The following is a 20225-nucleotide window of genomic DNA, read 5'->3' on the forward strand; positions in this document are numbered from 1 at the left end:
ATACTCCCACAGAATATATAGGTTAAATACATATGCAACCATTTACATGTGATATAGCCTATTGTACAAATAATATATCTATAAACCTTTATAGAGCCATATACTGCCAATGTGAATATATATAGTAGACTGCATAAATAATAGACATTATTTCTAAAATTCACTCATCACACAGAGCCATACAAATATATAAATTCAAGAGATAAATGGAGATTTTTGGAGGAAGACTAAAGTCTCCATGTGTTCCACAAGTAATGAATCATGTAGAACAGAATCCAGTCCACATGCCTTCACATTAAACTGAGATGGACGGAGATCTGGCTCTCTGGCAAGGACACACACACACACACACACTGGAGAGGGACCATCTGTTCCCCTGGAAATGTGCTGAAGGAACCAGGATACAGCAAAGCCTCACAAGAAACATGTACAAAACCCAATTAAGCATTTTATTAACACATATTTCTCTCCTTTTTATTAACAAATAGAAAACAGACTGCCTGTACAACAGATTGAATGCCATTTTTTTTAGTCTGCATGTAAACACAAAGTCAAATGAATTCATCCCATGTCTGCATTTTTCATCTTCCTTTGTGCTCAGGCCATAGGAGGAAAGAAACACTTGAGTATGCACATGTTTCCAGACCAATGATGCTGTCGTGACGTTACGGGAGATTTGTCTTTACGAGCCACAGTGAGAGATGATCAGATGGCTGTTAATACCACACGTGGAGAGTTCAGGAGGTTTCGGGTTCCTCTGTCGTCTGTTTTCTCTCGCTTCAGATGCTGGTCTGAGCCAATGAGAGATGGCAGAGGTTCAGCTGGAGGAACGACGTGTGGGCAGGTCGTTCAAAACAAGCTGACCTTTGACCTCAGCTGGCCCGGCATGGAACAAGGACTTTGCAGTGGCAGCAAGAACACCATTTTCTTGTCTTTCTTTCACTCGATAGGCCTTTAGAATGGAAGGGTTTCCAGAAAACGACTGCACACAGAGCAGAACGAGTCTGAACGTGTTCCCTCGTTTCGTTAGTTTAGTCAGTGTCCTTAACTAACTCAGGTGTAAGCATTTCATCTCTTTTATATTTGATTATACGGTTTTATAAAGTATCAGGAGGTGAAAAGGTTTTTTTTTTTTTTTCTATTTATAAAAGTTCCCCTTTTCCCACCAAATAAAAGTAGATCATTTAAAATATAATAATGATAAAAAGTAAGAAATCATCAGCAGCAGCTCTGAATGCTCCTCTTACAGTATTAGTAACCTGGGTCATGTGAAAATACATGTCCACATGTGCTGAAAATAATTGAACATATACAACAACAACAAAAAAATCACAAATGAATAATAATAATATAAGAAACAAATAAGAATAAAAAAGAACCCCTTAGATATGCAATGATCAGCATAAATGATACAAATATTGTATTTTCTGACAGCTCGTACTGATGATACAATAATAATAATGATAATAATAATAAAAACGATGGCGGATGATGATGATGATAAGGTAATACAGAGACAGGAGCTGTGCATTAGAGACCAGAACGAAGCTTTTGTTGCTGTTTTCAGAGAGAGGAGCAGGATTGCAGTGATTCCAGTGAAAGACGTCCTGTGATGTCTCCTCTCTTCTGATATTCCTCCTCTCTCAGTCTCTCTTTCTCCCTCCAGCTGTGGTGACTGAATAGGTGGGATGATTATGGCTCAGAAGGAAGCGGCGGCTCTCCGGATGTGGCGTTCTGAGGCGTTCTGGGGCGTTCTGGGAGTGGTTACGTTGCATAGTGATCGAAGCTGCCCAGGTACTCCAGAGCTGCTCTGTAGCACAGCTGGTACTGGTCCTGCACACACGGGACACACACAGTTAAAGAGGACCCATTATGCTGTTTTACATGTTCAACGTGTAAAATGTTGCTGCTTGAGCATATAAAAGCTCTGCAAAAGTCCCTCCAGTGAAGGACGATAGTTATAAAGATAACGATAAAGAAAATCGTTCTCAATATTAAAGAATAGCAGAGTTCACGGCACAGCTATAACGATAACGATATAGAGGTCAAGGTCAAGGTCACTTTTATTTATATAGCACCTTAAAGCAAAATTACTGCTGACCAAGGTGCTTCACAAAAAAAATACTAAGACTACATATACACAATTATGAAAAGGCCTGAGAAAAAAGATATGCTTAAATGCATATAAGGAAGAAGATAACCTAACAAACTGAGGTAATGAATTCCACAGCTTAGGACCAAATACGGAAAAGGCTCTGTCACCTTTAGATTTCAAGCGAGACAGTCGAATGGTTAATAATTTGTCAGAGGATGATTTAAGAGATCTTGGGGGAGAGTACGGACAAATAAGGTCTAAGATATAAACTGGAGCCAGACCATGCAAGGCTTTAAATACAAAAGTTAAAACCTTGTACTCAATTCTGTATTTGACCGGTAGTCAATGTAATTGTGATAAAATAGGGGTGATATGCTCACGTTTTTTCTTCCCCATTAAGAAGCGAGCTGCAGCATTTTGAACCAGTTGCAAACGCAATAGTGAAAACTGGTTTATACCGGCATACAGAGCGTTGCAATAATCAAGCCTTGTTGAAATGAAAGCATGAATGACTGTGTCTAGATCACCAAAAGATAGAAAAGATTTCCGTAAAACCCTAAATATAGAGAAATGATATTGTTGGGATCACCTTCGGAATTTTTTTCCCCCAGCTGTTGAACGATAAAACACTGACAGCCAATCAGAATCCATTCTAATTTAAAGGGCTCGCGCATTTAAAATGGCAGCCGACATTGCTGAGAAGTTAATCGCAGAGGTCCAGAAAAATCCAGCACTGTTTGACAAGTCAAGCTCCTTTTCAAGAAAATATGGCAAACAATCGTTCACACCCTCTGAATAAATGGTGAGAAGTATTACCTCAGGTATCCAGTGCTCGTTTCCACAACATTGTCTTGCTTCCTTTGAAGTTGCGGGGAAAAAAGACTAGGTGTTGTTTTTATTCCACTATATCGACTCCGTCAGCTAAATTCACTGTTAGATTAGATCAACTACACTAGCTTCACTCAAAACATAGCATGCTGAGGACATCTGCTCGTTAAAGCCGTGTAAATGCAACAAGAACAGCAAAAACATGTTTAATGATGTTGTACACACTTTGAAACCGCAGCGCGAGCATAGAATAACAGACCGTTATCGTTCGTTGGAGTGGACGCAAATAGTTATCGTTACAGTTATCGTTCTTGGTGTGAACGGCCCTTTATTCTCTATATCAGTGTCAGTGTTTCTGAACTCCCTGAAACGCCTCCATTGTAGTCTTGAGTTTCTTCCGGGAACGAACACGTCACAATATTCCTCATTTAAATAATTAGTTCGCAGAATAAAGGGGCGGGGCCTGGTTGAGTTAGTTAGTACTGTGTTGAAACTAGTGGTTATAGTAAGGGGTGGGACATTTCCCAAACACACTCGAAGCACTTGACCAATCACAACACACTGATCCAGCCGACCAATCAGAGCACAGTGTGCTTTTCAGAAGGAGGGGCTTCAGAGAGACAGGAACTAAACAGAGCGTTACTGACAGACTGGGAAGAGACGAGCTGCAACAATGGAGAATATGGGGAAATGCGGGATATGGGGATAATGTTCATAATGCGTTTTATGAACATAAAGGCATGAAAGCCAACTTTACCAATTCAAGACTTTGAAAATGGGCATAATAGGTCCTCTTTAAAACACAGCAGCACAGACTAAACCGCCCTGAGGAGCTTGAACTAATGCTTTACCTAAAAGTGGATCATGTTCTCAGCCTCATTCCTTCCTGATTTGCAGCAACATGAGAACTTTTACATTTTCAGTTGAACCATTCCTTTTAGACCAGAGAGTGTGAGGTTTGTGTGAGCTTACCTCTGTCTGTACCATGGCAGGTCTCTGCGTGCGGAGTGTTTTTATGGTCTGGAACATGTCCACCACCCCTTCATACCTCATCCGCTCCAGGACAATACTTAAAGTGATGAAGACTCCAGTTCTGCCGACACCAGCACTGAGACACAGAGAGAGAGAGAGAGAGAGAGAGAGAGAGAGAGAGAGAGAGAGAGAGAGAGAGAGAGAGAGAGAGAGAGAGACAGCAGTTCAGCACACAAACACAACATCTACCGTTCGAACCAAAAAACACGATTTTTTAAGTCTCTTCTGCTCAAATCACCGTTTTCTATTTGAATATATTTTCAAATGTAATGTATTCCTGTGATCAAAGCTGAATTTTCAGCATCATTACTCCAGTCTTCAGTAGCCGCGTTTCCATTACAGATTTGCGCAAATGTTTTGCGCTATTATCTAAATATCGATAAAAAACTATTGCGAAATGACGGCGTTTCCATTAACCGATGTTATGCGACTAAAACGTCCTTTTTTCTCTCGCGATAAGTCATTCCAAAAATCACGGCAACTGACGTTGGTTTATAAAATATCACAGCCAACGCATTAGACATTATTATTATTAATGGAAGGAGTACGTGGCGTGTTATCCAAGCATCAGGGAAAGACCCTTATAATGCGAACGACACATGGAGTTTCTGGGTGTTTCGCCCTCATTTCTGCTCCGAGGTTTTGATTGTGGCATTTCTTTGAGATTTAGAATCCAGTATTCCTATAGTCTAATTATTATTATTTTTTTAATGAATTTAATAAAGAACTCTGTCTCGTATTCTGTCCAAACGATCCATGTAGGCTATTTTGTGTCCATTCGTTTTTCCTTTTTTAACCCGTAGTTGAAAAACGAAAAATGAACGGTTGTTGTCTTTTTAAAACGCAAAGTTGAACACAAAAATTTTAATTTGAACTGGCTACACCAACTGCTGCGCAAAAAAAAGTAAATATCGAATAATTTTCAGATTTTTGTTTATGACTTTTTGCCCCTTTATTAAACATTTAAAATAGTCACAAATTAATATGGAAAACATCTCGATTTTACTGGTTTTCTAAGGCCAAATTAGAACCTGGAATTGATGTTTTCCCGCAGTGCTGAATGAGAAGAGCCATTAATATTAATAAACTATTGTTTTGGCTAAAATCACATCTCCATCTCCGCTGTTAAGCAGATGCGCTTTTAGAGAGAAATGCACCTTTCATACGAATTACAAAATCAGAAGGTATTAGCTTTCGATTCGAATTTGTTCGTTTTAAAGTGGACATTTCAAGCTTTAGCCTATATTTTGTTTCAGTTCTCGCGCTCCAGTTTACGGAGATCATGAAAGTGCGTCTGATTGTTTTCTTTTACTTTACAAAAGCACAACGTTTTATTTTGTTATTGTGAGTTTACACAAATAAAAGTAGTTGAGAATAATGTATTATTATTTTCTGTATGGCCAGAAATGATAGAGTATTTTTAAGTTGTTTCCACTGTTGATAGGAAAATGCAAGTGTTCACGCCCGCGCCTCCGTGCCATGCAGTGCGCGCTCCTCACGCTTTGTTCTTTTTTTGCATAAAAGCTCTTCTAAATATAGCCTATTAAATGTTAAAATAAAATAATATAAAATAATTATTAGGCCTATTTGCGTAGCTATACATGGACCTCAAACACACCGCGCCTTCTAAGTCAGGTGACTGTAAATGCGCAAAAACTGTTTCCATTGCAGTTTTGCGAAATATTCCTTTTTCGAATTGCCTGAAAAACCACCTCATGAGAGCGTAAAAACTTTTTTGCGATAAACGGGAGTTTTTGCGAAATTGACGTGTTTCCATTGAGCGTATTTTTAATTCGCAATTTCAATTTGCGCAATTTGAAGGGTAATGGAAACGCGGCTAGTGTCACATGATCCTTCAGAAATCATGCTGATATGATGATTTGCTGATCAAGAAACATTTATGATTATTATCAATGTTGAAAATATTTTTACATCCAGTAAAGTTTTAACAGAGATTTACAACATTTAGAAAATCACATATATGTGAATATTTAATTTATCATGCAGCACTACTACTACACACACACACACACACACACACACACACACACACACACACACACACGTTCACTCTGCCTCTCACCTGCAGTGAACAGTAATCGGTCCGTCCTGTCCAAACTGCTCCTTGGTTTTGTGGACTTGGCCAATAAAATCAATAAAGCCCTCTCCTGTCTTTGGCACGCCTTGTTCTGGCCAATCGGTGAACTGAAACTGGCGGATCGTCCTTGACTGACCATCCTAAGAGAGAGAGAGAGTGTGTTGTAAGAGTGTATTTTAAAGACATGCACTCACGTCTGCTGAACTCACCCTGGCGTCTGTGACTTTAAACTCTCGTAAGATGTACTGTGGCATGTTGTATTCAGCCATGGGGTCCACGACGAAGTACTGGTATCGCGCAGATCTTTCTGCAGGCCAGTACTGATGACACTTCTCCTGTGAAACAGAACACACACGTGGTTAAAAGAGTGGCTCACACTTAATTGCTTTGTCCAAATCCCAAAGCTTTTTTTGTTCATCTTTTGATTTCTACGTTTCTTTTGTCCCTTAGATGTAACGCACAGAAGGACAGCCCGAGGACAGCAGACAAGCTGATTTTCAGCATCATTAACATTTCATTAACAGTATTATTGTGTTAATTACAGCAGAGTTTCCCCCCAAATGAACATCCACATTGCATGTTTAGTTTGTTATTATTATCTGCTACGCTTAAATCAGTCCCTTCAAAGGATTTTGTGATCTTTCAATTGCAAGAATGAATGCAAATATAATAGATTCCGGCATTATTTGTGGCAGCTTGCGTTTCTGCATAATTCGTCCACAAAAACATTAACCTAAGGATGGTGTTCAACTGCCAGACCATAATTGATTTCAGTAATTATGCAAATTTTGTTTACAGTAACTGTACTTTTACTGTCACTAATACTAATTGCATGACTACATAATGATTATCGTTAGGTTTTCATTGCAAAACTACATAAACAAAAATGCTGTAAATATCACAGAATTTTTTTTAGAAAGGCTGCAGCAAATTTAGTCAGTTTGGGATGCAAAATTAGAATTAGGTTCAGTTTTAGTTAATGATAATAACCCTGCCTTAAAGTTGACAGCACATCCTTTCACAACCCAATCGATTCCCAATGAATTCCTGGTTGAATATCTTGTTTAGCTCTGAATCACATCACAGAAGTACTGTAAAATGGGCCACTCACATGGTCTTGGTTCATTGATGTGTGCAGGAATGTGCGAATCTGTCACAACTCACCCGTCCCATCTCTCTGAGCTTCGTCAGCATCACCACGATGGTGGAGTTGTGCTCCCAAAGCATCCTCCAGAAGTCCTCTGTGGTTTCAGACAGAGGACCTTGCGTGGCGATGTACGCCTTCTGCTGTCTGCAGGAACAACACATGAAGATACAGTTTAAGAACACACCGATCCTCATCAGCAGCTCTCTCCATGAGGGAGGAGTGATTCCTCTAATCTAACAGCAGGAGGCGCTGCGGCTCCGTGACCGTGAGCAGAAACACATCACACTGACAGAGAGAAGGAGATAAAGATGCAGTGAGAGAAAGAGGGAACAGAGAACGAGAGAGTGTGTGAAGGCAGAAGAGCTCCAGATCACTCAAACTCTGTCCCGTTTGGCACTAGCGGGCGCTTCCAGCGCTCATCCTACTGTGAGATCCTCAGGTCTCTGATCAAGTTTTTATTTGAGATAAACTTGAGCAAATGCATCTCTGCTGTGCTTGAACAAGTGGAGTAAATGTCTAATCCACCTTCTGCAGACTCCTCGTCTTCCAGTGATGTTATCAGCGCAGGTTTCTCTCTGAGTGACTGTACTTTTGGTCATGCTGAGTGTTCCTGCTGCTGGTTAAATGCCTATTGTTTTACTCTACACATTCTAGAGGGGAAGGTGTTTGTGTACTTTGCTGTAGATGAATAACGCAACATATCATCAGATGATCAAAGCCTGAATCAAACTCACACAGAACACTGACAGTTTTACATACATTATTATATTTTCTTGAGAAATCTTGAGATATCTATCTATCTATCTATCTATCTATCTATCTATCTATCTATCTATCTATCTATCTATCTATCTATCTATCTATCCATCCATCCATCCATCCATCCATCCATCCATCCATCCATCCATCCATCCATCCATCCATCCAGTTTGTTTTGGTTAACTTTTTGATCTATATTTATGTTATGGTAAGGTGTATATCTTACATAAATATCATATATCAATTATACAGAACAGTGAAATCGCTCAAAGTATCATGAACTTCTCTGTCTTGCTGACACTGGACTACAGTATCTTACAACGATCCACTGTCTTTACTCCCATTGGTTGGCGCATCACATCACTGCTCATTTGCATAAAATGTAACATCACTAGACACGCCCACATTTCCAATCATCACAGTTGCAGACTCTCACTGACTTCGGCTCGTTTCGGTCACTGTAAATCACTGAATGAGTGAACGCATCTTCACACATGGCATGCTGGGAGAAAACCGCATTTATCCAACATATGCTGAAGGAGGCTGAGACACACACACACACACACACCTCACAGGTGTGATAGAGCCTCATTTGTTCACTAAATGACAGGAAAGGAAATTGCTGCCCCCCACCCATCACACACACACACACACACACACACACGCTCATCAAGCTAAAAGCATGTGAAAGCCCTTCTCCCTCTGTCCTTCATTACAAACACGATTACTGCCAATTACTCTGTTTACACTTCAGTTGGGCGGCAGATGCAGTGGGAGCTCTTTGATTGGCCGTTAATTTGATTAAGGGCCAATAACGAGCAGAGATTCTTGACACACCTTCCTCCCTCCACCTCACATGACCCCTCAGCAGCAAAGGAAGTGCTTCACATTTAATTCTGAATGTTATTAAAGGATTATTCATATTGAGCACTGCTGCAAACGTTCCCTGTGGCAGAAAGTTGCAATGCATCCCAAGAACTACAGTCACAGAGACGGGATATTTTATATGATGCACATGAGACTGTATGGTCCATTGAGTAGGTTGTACTGTCTTAGGTAATGCAATTTTAATATCCATTTTTCCAGGTTTTCATTCACAGGAAACTCTTCAGTGAGATTTTTTACTGCACAATCCACTGGACAGACAGTACGTGATATGGATAGTCATTGCTAACAAAATAAGCATGTGTTTACTATGTATACTATTATTACACTCTCTGGAATACTTTAATCTGATTGGTTAGCTGCAGGATTCTGTGGTCGTACTTATATGAGTGCTAAACTGTGTAATTAGCATTGTCATCTTTCTGCTAAACATCTAATTTTGTGTTCAATAGAAGAAAAAGATAAAAATAAAAGACAATTTATTAATAATAATAATAATAATTTTATCTTACAGAATAACAGTAAAACGTAAAGTAAAATGCAAAAATAAATAAAAAACCCCAGATATAAGCGCTTCTCATTTCATATTTAGGAAGATGGCTGGGTAATGTTGCATTTTCAAATGCATGTTAAAGGATTAGTTCACCTCAAAATGAAAATTTCCTTATAATTTACTCACCCCAATGCCATCCAAGATGTTCATGTCTGTCTTTCTTCAGTGGAAAAGAAATTATTTTTTGAGGAAAACATTTCAGGATTTTTCTCCACACAATGGACTTCAACAATTTGGTTACCGTTGAAGTCCATTGTGTGGAGAAAAATCCTGAAATGTTTTCCTCAAAAAATAATCAATGCAGTTTCAAAGGGCTCTGCACGATCCCAGCTGAGGAATGGGGTCTTATCTATACGGTCATTTTCTAAATAAAATAAAAATGTATATACTTTTTAACCACAATTGTTCATCTTGTGCTGGTCTGCAACGCGCCAGGCATTACGTAATCACATTGGAAAGGTCACGCGAAGACTAATACAAATGCCCTTTAACAAAAAAGGTAAAACAATGATGTCGGACGATTTTGAAGTTGGAGGAGAAAATGAGATGGAGTTTTTCGCCCCTTCCCTACCTTTTTGAACCGAAGTACACAGATGAAGACCTTAGGCAGATGGAGGAGACCGCTACGTCCAGCGTGACCTTTCCAACGTGATTACGTAATGCCTGGCCCGTCGCAGACCAGCACAAGACGAACAATTGTGGTTAAAAAGTATATACTTTTTTTTTTTTTTTTTTAGAAAATGACCAATCGTTTCGCTAGATAAGACCCCATTCCTCAGCTGGGATCGTGCAGAGCCCTTTGAAACTGCATTGATTTGGACTTCAACAATTTGGTTACCGTTAAAGTCCACTGTGTGGAGAAAAATCCTGAAATGTTTTCCTCAAAAAACTTCATTTATTTTCCACTGAAGAAAGAAAGACATGAACATCTTTGATGGTATTGGGGTGAGTAAATTATCAGGAAATTTTCATTTTGAGGTGAACTAATCCTTTAAGTGCCACAAACTCACAGCGTTGGCAGAGATGGAGTTTGTGTGCATCAGCATTTACTGCGAACCGAGAATTGAATCATTGAGTCATGAGCTGCTCACGTGTAAATGAACACAGTGTCCTGCTTCACTCTGAAACACACAACGCATCAGACTATATATGTATATAATTAAATCGCAGCCTTTGCAGGTTGGAAAATATAGAAATCCATATAAATACAGAACACCTAATACAGAACCCTTGGGAACTATTCCTTTAACTCTGTCTCAGCGGTGGGCTGGATCAAACCCAGTGCAGTCGGCTGAACGTTTATCTGTGTGTGTGTGTGTGTGATAGATTGAGCTCTGCATGGAGACCAGACTCCTCATGACGGGTAATCCTATTATTTGTCCGCTGAACTGTGTTCATCACCTGTCAGCTCGTGGCCGCAGGGCCGCTCTGATTCCCAGCGCTGATAGCGCTCCAGTTATGGACAGTCCTGCCAATAAGAACAATTTGTCCTGACAACTAGCAGCACAAAGGCAGTAGACACGCAGACGCAGACTTCCGAGACGGGCCATGACTCTGAGCTGTCACATCCAGCAGGAGTCAAAGAGATGGAGAGACTCGCTTCAGAAGAACACGCCATGTTTTATCCCAGTTCTCCAGAGCCGGAGACACAGTTGCTCTCAATTGGTTCTCAGATCTCTGTTTATGACAGGGCATAATTCTGAATTTAAGAGATGCCTCCTTTTCAATTCAGGAGTGTGAGTTTGAATTAAAATGTCCTCACCACAGGATGTTGAATTGAAATGACAGGAAGAGGAATTTACTGAATTGCAATCGCACAACCCTGATTCTCACACACACACCTGTATCCGTCGATGAAGCTGGCGTTGATGTAGTCGGACCCCTCCACTCCTCTGATTGGCTGAAGACACACACGGCTCGACTCGAAGGGCATGATGTTGACCAGTCGGTTCTTGAATTTGTTGCACGGCAGACTAGCGCTGATGAATCTGGAGGTGTGTGCTTTAGAGTTGGCCAGTTTCTGCAGAGTGAAAAGACACAGAACACATTTATAGTGCTCTAAAATTGTGAAATAGACAAATACACGCTACAGTTCAAAAGTTTGGGGCCGGCAAGTTTATATTTAATATATATATTTTTTATATTTAAAGTTAATATTTGTATTCAGGAGGAATGCATTAAATTCAATCCCAAAAAATATGAGGCATCACGTTACTGTTGTCAACATTGATAATCATCAGAAATGTTTCTTGAGCATCAAATCATCATATCAGAATGATTTCTGAAGAATCATGTGACTCTGAAGACTGGAGTAATGATGCTGAAAATTCAGCTTTGATCACAGGAATAAATTACATTTTAAAAGATATATATTTTATGATAAAACAGTTACTTTCAATTAATAATAATATTTCACAATATTACTGTTTTTCTTTCTTTTTTTCTAAAATAAATGCAGCCTTGGTGAGCAGAAGAGTCTTTCAAACACATTAAAAAAAAAAAAAAAAAAAAAAAAAAACATACCGACCCCAAACATCTTATTTGGCATCATTATATTGTATTTTAGATATTAGAATCAGAATTGATCGTTGAAAAGAAAGGAATGCTCTGGGTTCAGAAGTTAGGTTTCAAGTATTTGTAGCACAGAAATGAGTTGAACTCAAAAGCAGTTTTCCATTGTCAACATTTGACGTCTTTCTCTGGCAAAGAATGAATGTTTTGAGTGGCTTTGTTCTCAAACTTCAAATGATATGTGCTCTTTGAATCTCAGCGTGTCACCAGGAAGCATCATGGGAAAAAAACAGCCCATTAAAGTCATTCATGTTGTGCAGGGAAACCCAAATGTGTCAACACACAGCTCCGACTGCACTGATTCTTCACAACATCAAGCATTTAAAACCTGATTACATCTATAATGATCCTACATGTAAAACATCTCTGAGCCTCATCATTGGGGCTGTGAACGCCTCTGAGGACAGATGTTGTGTGTTAAAGCCCAGTCGTGCAGGGGTTTTTCAGCTTTAACTCTCACCAGTCACAGATACAGATTCTCAGCTTCTCCTTCAGCTCCCTGCATTATTTGAATAATTAAAAAGTGCACCTTTGTTTTAGTGAGGATGTTTCTGCAAAGAATTTCAATGTGCATGGCTTTCCTCTGTCTACAGCGCTTTTTCTTGTAGTATTACTGAGAAAATGCAATCAACCTTTACCATTAGACACGCGAATCATAAGGAATTTACCAATTCAGTTTCAGATTCGAAGTCTATGGAAGCTTGTTTCCGCCACAGAATAAAAAATAAAAATGGTAATTCATTGCGACTTTTTAATCTCACAATTCTGACTTTTATTCTAGTAATTGCGAGTTTATATCACGCAATTCCTACTTTATAACATGCTTATTATAACTATTATCACTGGCTTAGCTATGAAGTCAAAATTGTTCCATTAACAAAATCTGCTTTTCATTCCCAATTAGTATTATTTATATATTATTATAGTGTTTAATATTTTTAATTAACTTATATTTTCAGTTATTTAATTTTTTTTGTAATTTTGTTATGAGCTTTTCTCATTATTATTATTTTTAACATTACTATCTTTACTAACATTACATCTTATTTTCAGGTTTAGTTTTAGTTTCAGTTCAATTTTAGTTTTTATTTATTTCCAATTAGTAATTTTAGCACTCAAGTTTAAACTTATTTCACTTAGTTGCCTAGGTAACATTTATAGTTTTCATCTAATATTTATCATTTTTAAAATTTATTTCAGGATTATTTAAATTCAACAAAACCGTTTTATTCATTTTAGTAAATGATAATAACCCTGTTCCCAACTGTACTAAAAAAGGCAAGATAAACCTCTAAGCAGGGACTAAAATTAACACTCGCCAAGAGCCAAATGCAAGTAAAAATCAGCGTTGGCGAATATATGAAACGTTGTCAATCGCCATTTGGCCAGTAACATTTTTATGAATTCTAACAATGCAAAATTGTGAGAACATGACGCTCGGGACAGTTGATAGGGACAGTGCTGAATTGTCATGAACGTTTCAGCCTTGCTAATTTAAATATTCAAGCTCATGAAGATGCGAAAGGGAGCTTAATTCATTACTTGCGCGCTGTGTGGGAAGTTTTCCGTGCACAAACATCCGAAGCTGTATCCTAATCATCAAATTCATCCTGAATGGCTGTGATTTTGTGCCTTCATGCAGTGTTTTGCTTTCAGTGAGGAGAGAAGAACTGACACTGGAACCCTGTTGTGTCGTGCCAGGTTAGGAAGATGTACGAGAATATGTGTGTGTTTCTGACCTTAAACTCCAGTTCCATGGCGGTGACGGTGTCTCCGGGTGACACCTGCGTGAGCTTCTGGATGTGTGTGTACAGGCTCCGCGCCGGGACCTCGGTGTTCCCGCAGGTGGCGGCCTCCAGCAGGGCCTCGTGGATGAAGATATACTGATCTTCTGTCTGCACCATGTAGTTCCTCTGAGCGCGCATGCAGGTCACGTGACCGTAGATATCCACTGACTTCTCGTGCTTCATCCGCTCGAGCATGGCCTCTATTACGATAAAACAGCCCGTCCGACCCACGCCAGCGCTTCCATGGAAAAACACAAGGGAAATCTCACATTTAGATTGGATTCACAGGTGCACGAGCACATTTCTAGATATGTGAGTGGGAATCAGGATCTACCTGCAGTGAACCACCATGGGTCCGGCGTCAGGTGGGTTGCAGGCCTTGACCCTGCGTAGAAAGGCTAAAATTGGTGTAGGGTATTCGGGAACGCCGTGATCCGGCCAGGCCATGAACTGGAACTGCCGAACTTCCCGTTTCTCACTGGATCCATTCTGTTAGAACAGATTCAAGGAGACATGTGTGACCCTGGACCACAAAACCAGTCACATGTCGCACGGGTATATTTGTGGCAATAGCCCACAATACATTGTATGGGTCAAAATTATCGATTTTTCTTTTATGCCAAAAATCATTAGGATATCAAATAAAGATCATGTTCCTTGAAGATATTTTGTAAATTTTTATGAGTGGATGCAGCACAATCGCAAACATAAATGAACAACTTTTTTTCTCAATGTTTCCATTTTTTTGCACCCTCAGATTCCAGATTTGTATCTCAGACAAATATTCTATCCTATCCTAACAAACCAACCATACATCAATGGAAAGGATCTTTATTAAGCTTTTTCGTGATGTATAGATCTCAATTTCAAAAAATTGACCCATGTGACTGGTTTTGTGGTCCAGGGTCACGTATGATGAAAAAAAAAAGAAAAAGATTTTACATGCTGTTTTTTAATAAAATAGTATGTTTAGTACTGTATGAGCTCGTTAACTTATGACTGCCTACATTTTCATATCAGCACATATTTAGCATTCATCTGGCCTGTTCTAATGAACTATGCTAGTACATGGAGGTTAGCCAATCAAAACAGGTCTTATATTTGCAGATGCAAATCAGTCTGTTTAACAGTAAGGATCTGAGGGAGGGTGCAAAATTGGCTAAAAACAGATTTTTTTCTCCAGGAAACGTTGACTAACAGTATAAATGGACTTATATGGGACAAACTGCACAATTTGACCCATGTAAACATTTACAGAAATATTCGCTTCAAAAATGTATTTGGTTAGAATGCTTTGTGGTTCATTATAAATGGTGAAACAGAGAAACCGATTTAAAATGAACAATGCTAATAAAGTAAATATAATACAGTACATTTTTAATCACTATACAAGTCTTAAAAGCCAATACAATTTGTCATAAAATCCTTTTCTATTTGGGAAGTCTTTTATAAAAAGTTGCTAGGAGTTTCATCTCGCACTACTAATTCAATTTGGATGTTTTTGTGGAACTATTTCCAGGTTCATTTATTCAGTTCTGCTGTGTGACGCCTCCACATCACAGAAAGACATTTCTAGAATTAATGAGCAGAAAAGTTTCATTCATTTGTGTGAACGCAGCGTATCTAACTGAGCGTCAAATTTAAATCAACACGAACATCTAAAACTACTTGTTTTGAGTATAGTTTTCATTGCATTTTTTTACAGAGCCTGAATGTCACTTGAAAAAAAAATCGAAAAGTGGTGAAAAAACTAAACAAAAAAAGATAATCATCTATAAACACACACAGACCTTATAGAGAGCGAAGGTTCTGACGCTGTAGGTGGCCAGTTCCACTGTATCCAACATGGACACTTGAATCATGCCGTATGTTTCTGTTCCACGGCTCGGCCAGTACTGATCACACTTCACCTACAATCACAAACACACACAAGCATCACACAAGGACTGGCGCTGTGCTTCTGCTTTAGAGACGCTGAAGCGAATGCAGGGCTGGTGGCCTGAGGGTCTCTCTCTGGCACTGATGGGACAGATGGGGAATCACGCACCACAGAGTGTCCAGGACTCTGCTGAACCTCAGGCTCTGATAACACACACGGGTCACATACTGTGTGCACACACACGCGCACCGAGCGCAGAGGGCTGTGTTAGTAATGACTGGGGTTGAGATGCATTAGCGTGACCCATCTGGGCTTCGGTAAACACTGCTGTTCTTCCTACACAAAGAACAGGTACAATCTGTGCACTTGTTCAAGATAATTAATAAATACTGCGGACAAACCAAACCCACCCCATTAAACTTTTTAGATTTTTAGATTGAACTAAAAAAATGTCTTATTCATTTTTTGGGTCTTTTTCTTTGTCAAAAATGTCATATATCATTTTCCTCGCTGAGGACGTCCCTGGTGTTCCCTTCTTCAAATCTTAAGAGAGTATAGAAGGTAATAAAGCCATTTCATATTGTGAAATGAATACAATCCTGTTATGTTTCGGGATGCACATTAAAGTATATCTGTGATAACGGAGCACAGCAGGATGTACAATCACATTCATTTTCTAAATAGAGTTTGGCAAGTCTGTTATTGAAAGCACATAATAACAAGGCTTATTTTTTCCAATTCAGTCAGTATATTCTTTTTCTATTTTGGTGTATTCTAGCATGTATTCTAGACTGAAATCAAGTTATGTTTGTGAGCTATATATATATATATATATATATATATATATATATATATTATGTACCTACATTTCATTGAACTTAATACAAATGATATATCGCAAATTATATATATATATATAATAAGGCAAAACACGAGGTACATAATTCTATTAGAAAGCTTACATTAGATCATGTATTTTGAGACTGAGCATGTGGAGTAAAACAGAATGACCATCTGGCCACACGGCAGGTGAGGGAACATGTAACGCCTCCCTCTCTCACAAACACACATCACTTCCTGCTCAATAGACCTGACACTTATGGTCACTTCCTTTTCTAGATAACTCTCGGAGAGGCCACATGTTTGCATGCGTTTATGAAGTTGTTGAGAAAACACAAATATTTTAGGAATCTGTCAAAAACTTGTTTAAAACTAAAAAGTTTATTGTAATTTATGGGGTAAATAACAAACTAAAACAACTAAATAGTCTTTATTCACACATACTAACCAAAAAACGTAATATTTTGTATGGTGTCCTCTGGTCTTGATTATTTTTATGTACAGTACATTTCCACAGTCTCTGTTGTTATTGACTTCCAAATAGTTTTGTTCCCAAAGATATATTTTGTGCGAACTATCTTTGAATCCACTAAATCCCAAATTTGTTCAAGTCTGGACTTTGACTTGGCCAACTGTGACTAAAGAGTTTACACATACTGGTGGATTAACCATTACAGAAACATAAAAAAAACATGATTTTGGTAATCACCAATACTGTTAGTTTAGGGCAGCCGTGGCACAAACCTTACATTGGGTGGTGGTCTAATAAATGTGTTAAGCACTGGATATATAGTCGTTATTGTGATTAATGGTCGGTATAAGTTCCTACTTTAAAATATGTTTCTCTAGAAAGTTTATTTAGTTTCATATAAAGCACAATTGACCATTCGCAAAGACCCGCCCCCTTTAGTTACTGTTGCTATGTCCGACAAGCCACGCCGCTCTCACGTCACACCATGTTCTCATGCAGTGAAAATGAAAATACATTGTGGAGCAGAGAGGAGACTGACAACACACTGACAGACAGGACAGACCAGGTTACCTTTGATATGAAACAAAGTCTCACCTTTCAAATTTGGTCATTTTTTAAAGAAATTTAAACAATAAATACTGCTTTGTGTCTGACAGATCACTGTAGTGTAGAGCCTCTTAAAGCTGCTCGTGAACCGATCATCTCTTCCTTGGTTAATTTATAGCATCAAATAAACATGAATGAACATAAGAAGAAATGTTGTTTTAACCACGGAAAGACGTCAGTGCACTCAGTTTTTCAAGTTCAAATCCTCTAATGTTAATCTACTAACTCTCCTGACTGCTTTGTCGGACAAAAATGGCGGATTCGGCGGATGGCGGATTATGATCGGTCAGATCGACTGTCAATCAAACTCCCAGCGAAGGGTCAATTAACCAGACAACAGGAGTTCCTGAGTGAAATCTCACCCTGCTCTTCTCCTCCAGTCTGGTCATCATGACGATAGTGTTGGTCCTCTGCTCCCACACCATCCTCCAGAAGTCACTGAGCGTCTCGGGTAAAGGACCTTGAGTGGCGATGTAGGCGTTCTGCTTGCGGTAGCCGTCGATGTAGTTGCCATTGATGTAGTCACTTCCCGGCACACCTGCGGTTAACACACATTGAAAGGCTGCTAACTGAGCATTGCACTGTACAAAACATGTCCTTGGCAGGCCAGCTTGGAATGTGCACAATGTAATATTTTGAAATATGTTAAACAGCATTGAGAGTCAATTTTCCTAAATAATTAATAAACAGTCATGATTTAAGAATTGAAGGCCTTTCACAGGATTCAGTAGATGTAGATTGTGTGCAGAACTCGTCATTGCTGAATCTCTCTTTATTTTGGGATGTTAAAGGGGGGGTGAAATGCTCATTTTCACTCAATCTCCTGTTAATCTTGAGTACCTATAGAGTAATATTGCATCCTTCATATCTCCAAAAAGTCTTTTGTTTTATTAAATTTTTAACAGAAAGATAGGCTGTACCGAGTCTTTCCGGAAAAAAACGAGCGGCTGGGGGCGGGCCCTGTGGGCGAAGCTTAGCTGTGCTAACGCGCCAAGCTAGTGACAACACACAGAGACATTTGTTCAACAAACAGTTTTACTCACCGTCCGGTTCCAACGCACGACCGCAAACCTTTATCATTGTGACTGCTCGATCCTTAAGCATTAGACGATCTGCAAATCCGTCGATCTGGGCTTTGTTTATAAAACAATCATCGTCGAAATGCAGGGAACAACAGTCTTACACAACTCCGTTTATGCTCAGAAAAACAAACTCCATCCACGGGTCCCTTAGCGCTGGGTTCTTTGGGAATCTGTGCAGGGTTGTCTTGCCCTGGCAACCAAAAACACACTTCTTTGGTGACATTGACTTCCCAAAAGCCGGGCAGGGCGCTTTGATGGCGAACTGCTTTCACTCTCTTGCTCTGGTCTACGAGTGCGCGCGCGGCCGCGATCTTACCGGAGAAGTGCCCTTAGGACCCATATAAGGAAATTCCGCCCTATCTTACGTAAGACAGAGCCATACTCGAAAAAAACTTTCCGAAACTTGTGACAACCCGGAAGGAGTATTTTTGGAACAAAAATACTCCTTCAAACGTACAACTTAGTTTTTGAAACTTTGTCCATGTTTAGCATGGGAATCCAACTCTTTACCAGTGTAAAAAACTCAGTATGCATGAAATAGCATTTCACCCCCCCTTTAAAGGACATACACTTCTGTTCAAAAGTGTGGGGTCAGTAAGTTTTTTTATTAATTAAGAAATTAATACTTTCATTCAGCAAGGACGCATTCAATTAATCAAAAGTGAGAGCAAAGACAAAAGTGTGTTTCCGATTTACCATTTTCCAAAATCTTTAATAAACAGTCATGATTTAAGACTTGAAGGATTCCTTTCACAGAATCTAGTAGATGTAGATTGTGATAGATATGCTGTTCAATTGAACTTTCTATTCAAGAAAAGTGTGTTTCGGTATTTACCATCAACAGGAGTCAGCACGACCCTGGAGTGATCGTACGCGATGACGTTTGCGTAGCGGTTCTTGGGCTTGTTGACCTCTAGGTTGGAGTTCTCCCAGGTGAACTGCTGGCCAGGGTCGATCGACTGCAGGACAGAAGGACAAAACATGAGCAGTTAGTATGAGTTCGTTAGAAATCTAGACCATCACTCCCATTTACCTATTCACCCATTCCTTCTGAGAGATCTCCCTCTTCTGTTTCGGTTATTTATCGGTATCTTCTTGAGCATTCATACAAACCCTTATCTATTACAACTGTTTGGGCCAAGGATCTTAATGAAGATGTGCATGTTTTATTTCCGGATCAGGTATGGAGGATGTTTAAGCTGTCTTCAAAGAACCCCAATCATCAAATGATACACTGGAAATTACTACATAGGGTTTACTTGACTCCTATGAAACGTTTCTATATGAATCTATCCTCCTCTCCCAAGTGTAATCTTTGTTCTCAAGGATCTCTAGGCACGTACTTGCACTTCCTTTGGGACTGTCCCTCTCTCTCACCTTTTTGGACCCAGCTCTCACAGGATTTATCATATCTGTTGGACACTGATATTTGTTTGACCCCACATCATTTTTTCTTGAACGATTTTAGGGACCTTACCTTATCCATTCAACAAAGATATTTACTGTTAACCGCTGTTACAGCGGCAAAAAAAATGTTAGTTAACCGCTGGAAACACAATGGACAGACGAACATGGACAGTGTCTTTGCTGG

The 20225-nt window shown here is 39.3% G+C and overlaps 1 protein-coding gene across 12 annotated transcripts in view; it reads right to left on the bottom strand.

The window, feature by feature from the left end:
* Window positions 1-1393: 1393 nt before the first annotated feature.
* ptprfa (protein tyrosine phosphatase receptor type Fa) overlaps window positions 1394-20225 on the bottom strand; it is a 231949-nt gene continuing 213117 nt past the window's right edge. For all 12 annotated transcript variants that reach the window (XM_079882944.1, XM_079882943.1, XM_079882942.1 and 9 more), the window contains 11 exons: window positions 19470-19593; window positions 17915-18090; window positions 15546-15665; window positions 14090-14244; window positions 13708-13993; window positions 11239-11417; window positions 7218-7344; window positions 6263-6388; window positions 6039-6193; window positions 3896-4031; window positions 1394-1833 (listed from right to left, as the gene is read on the bottom strand). In XM_079882944.1, the coding sequence (XP_079739070.1) occupies window positions 1765-1833; window positions 3896-4031; window positions 6039-6193; window positions 6263-6388; window positions 7218-7344; window positions 11239-11417; window positions 13708-13993; window positions 14090-14244; window positions 15546-15665; window positions 17915-18090; window positions 19470-19593 (1653 nt within the window). In that variant the 3' untranslated portion in view covers window positions 1394-1764. The remainder of the gene's footprint in view (window positions 1834-3895; window positions 4032-6038; window positions 6194-6262; window positions 6389-7217; window positions 7345-11238; window positions 11418-13707; window positions 13994-14089; window positions 14245-15545; window positions 15666-17914; window positions 18091-19469; window positions 19594-20225) is intronic.

This window comes from Squalius cephalus (genome assembly GCF_949319135.1).
Source record: "Squalius cephalus genome assembly, chromosome: 10".
Taxonomy (NCBI): Eukaryota; Metazoa; Chordata; class Actinopteri; order Cypriniformes; family Leuciscidae; genus Squalius; species Squalius cephalus.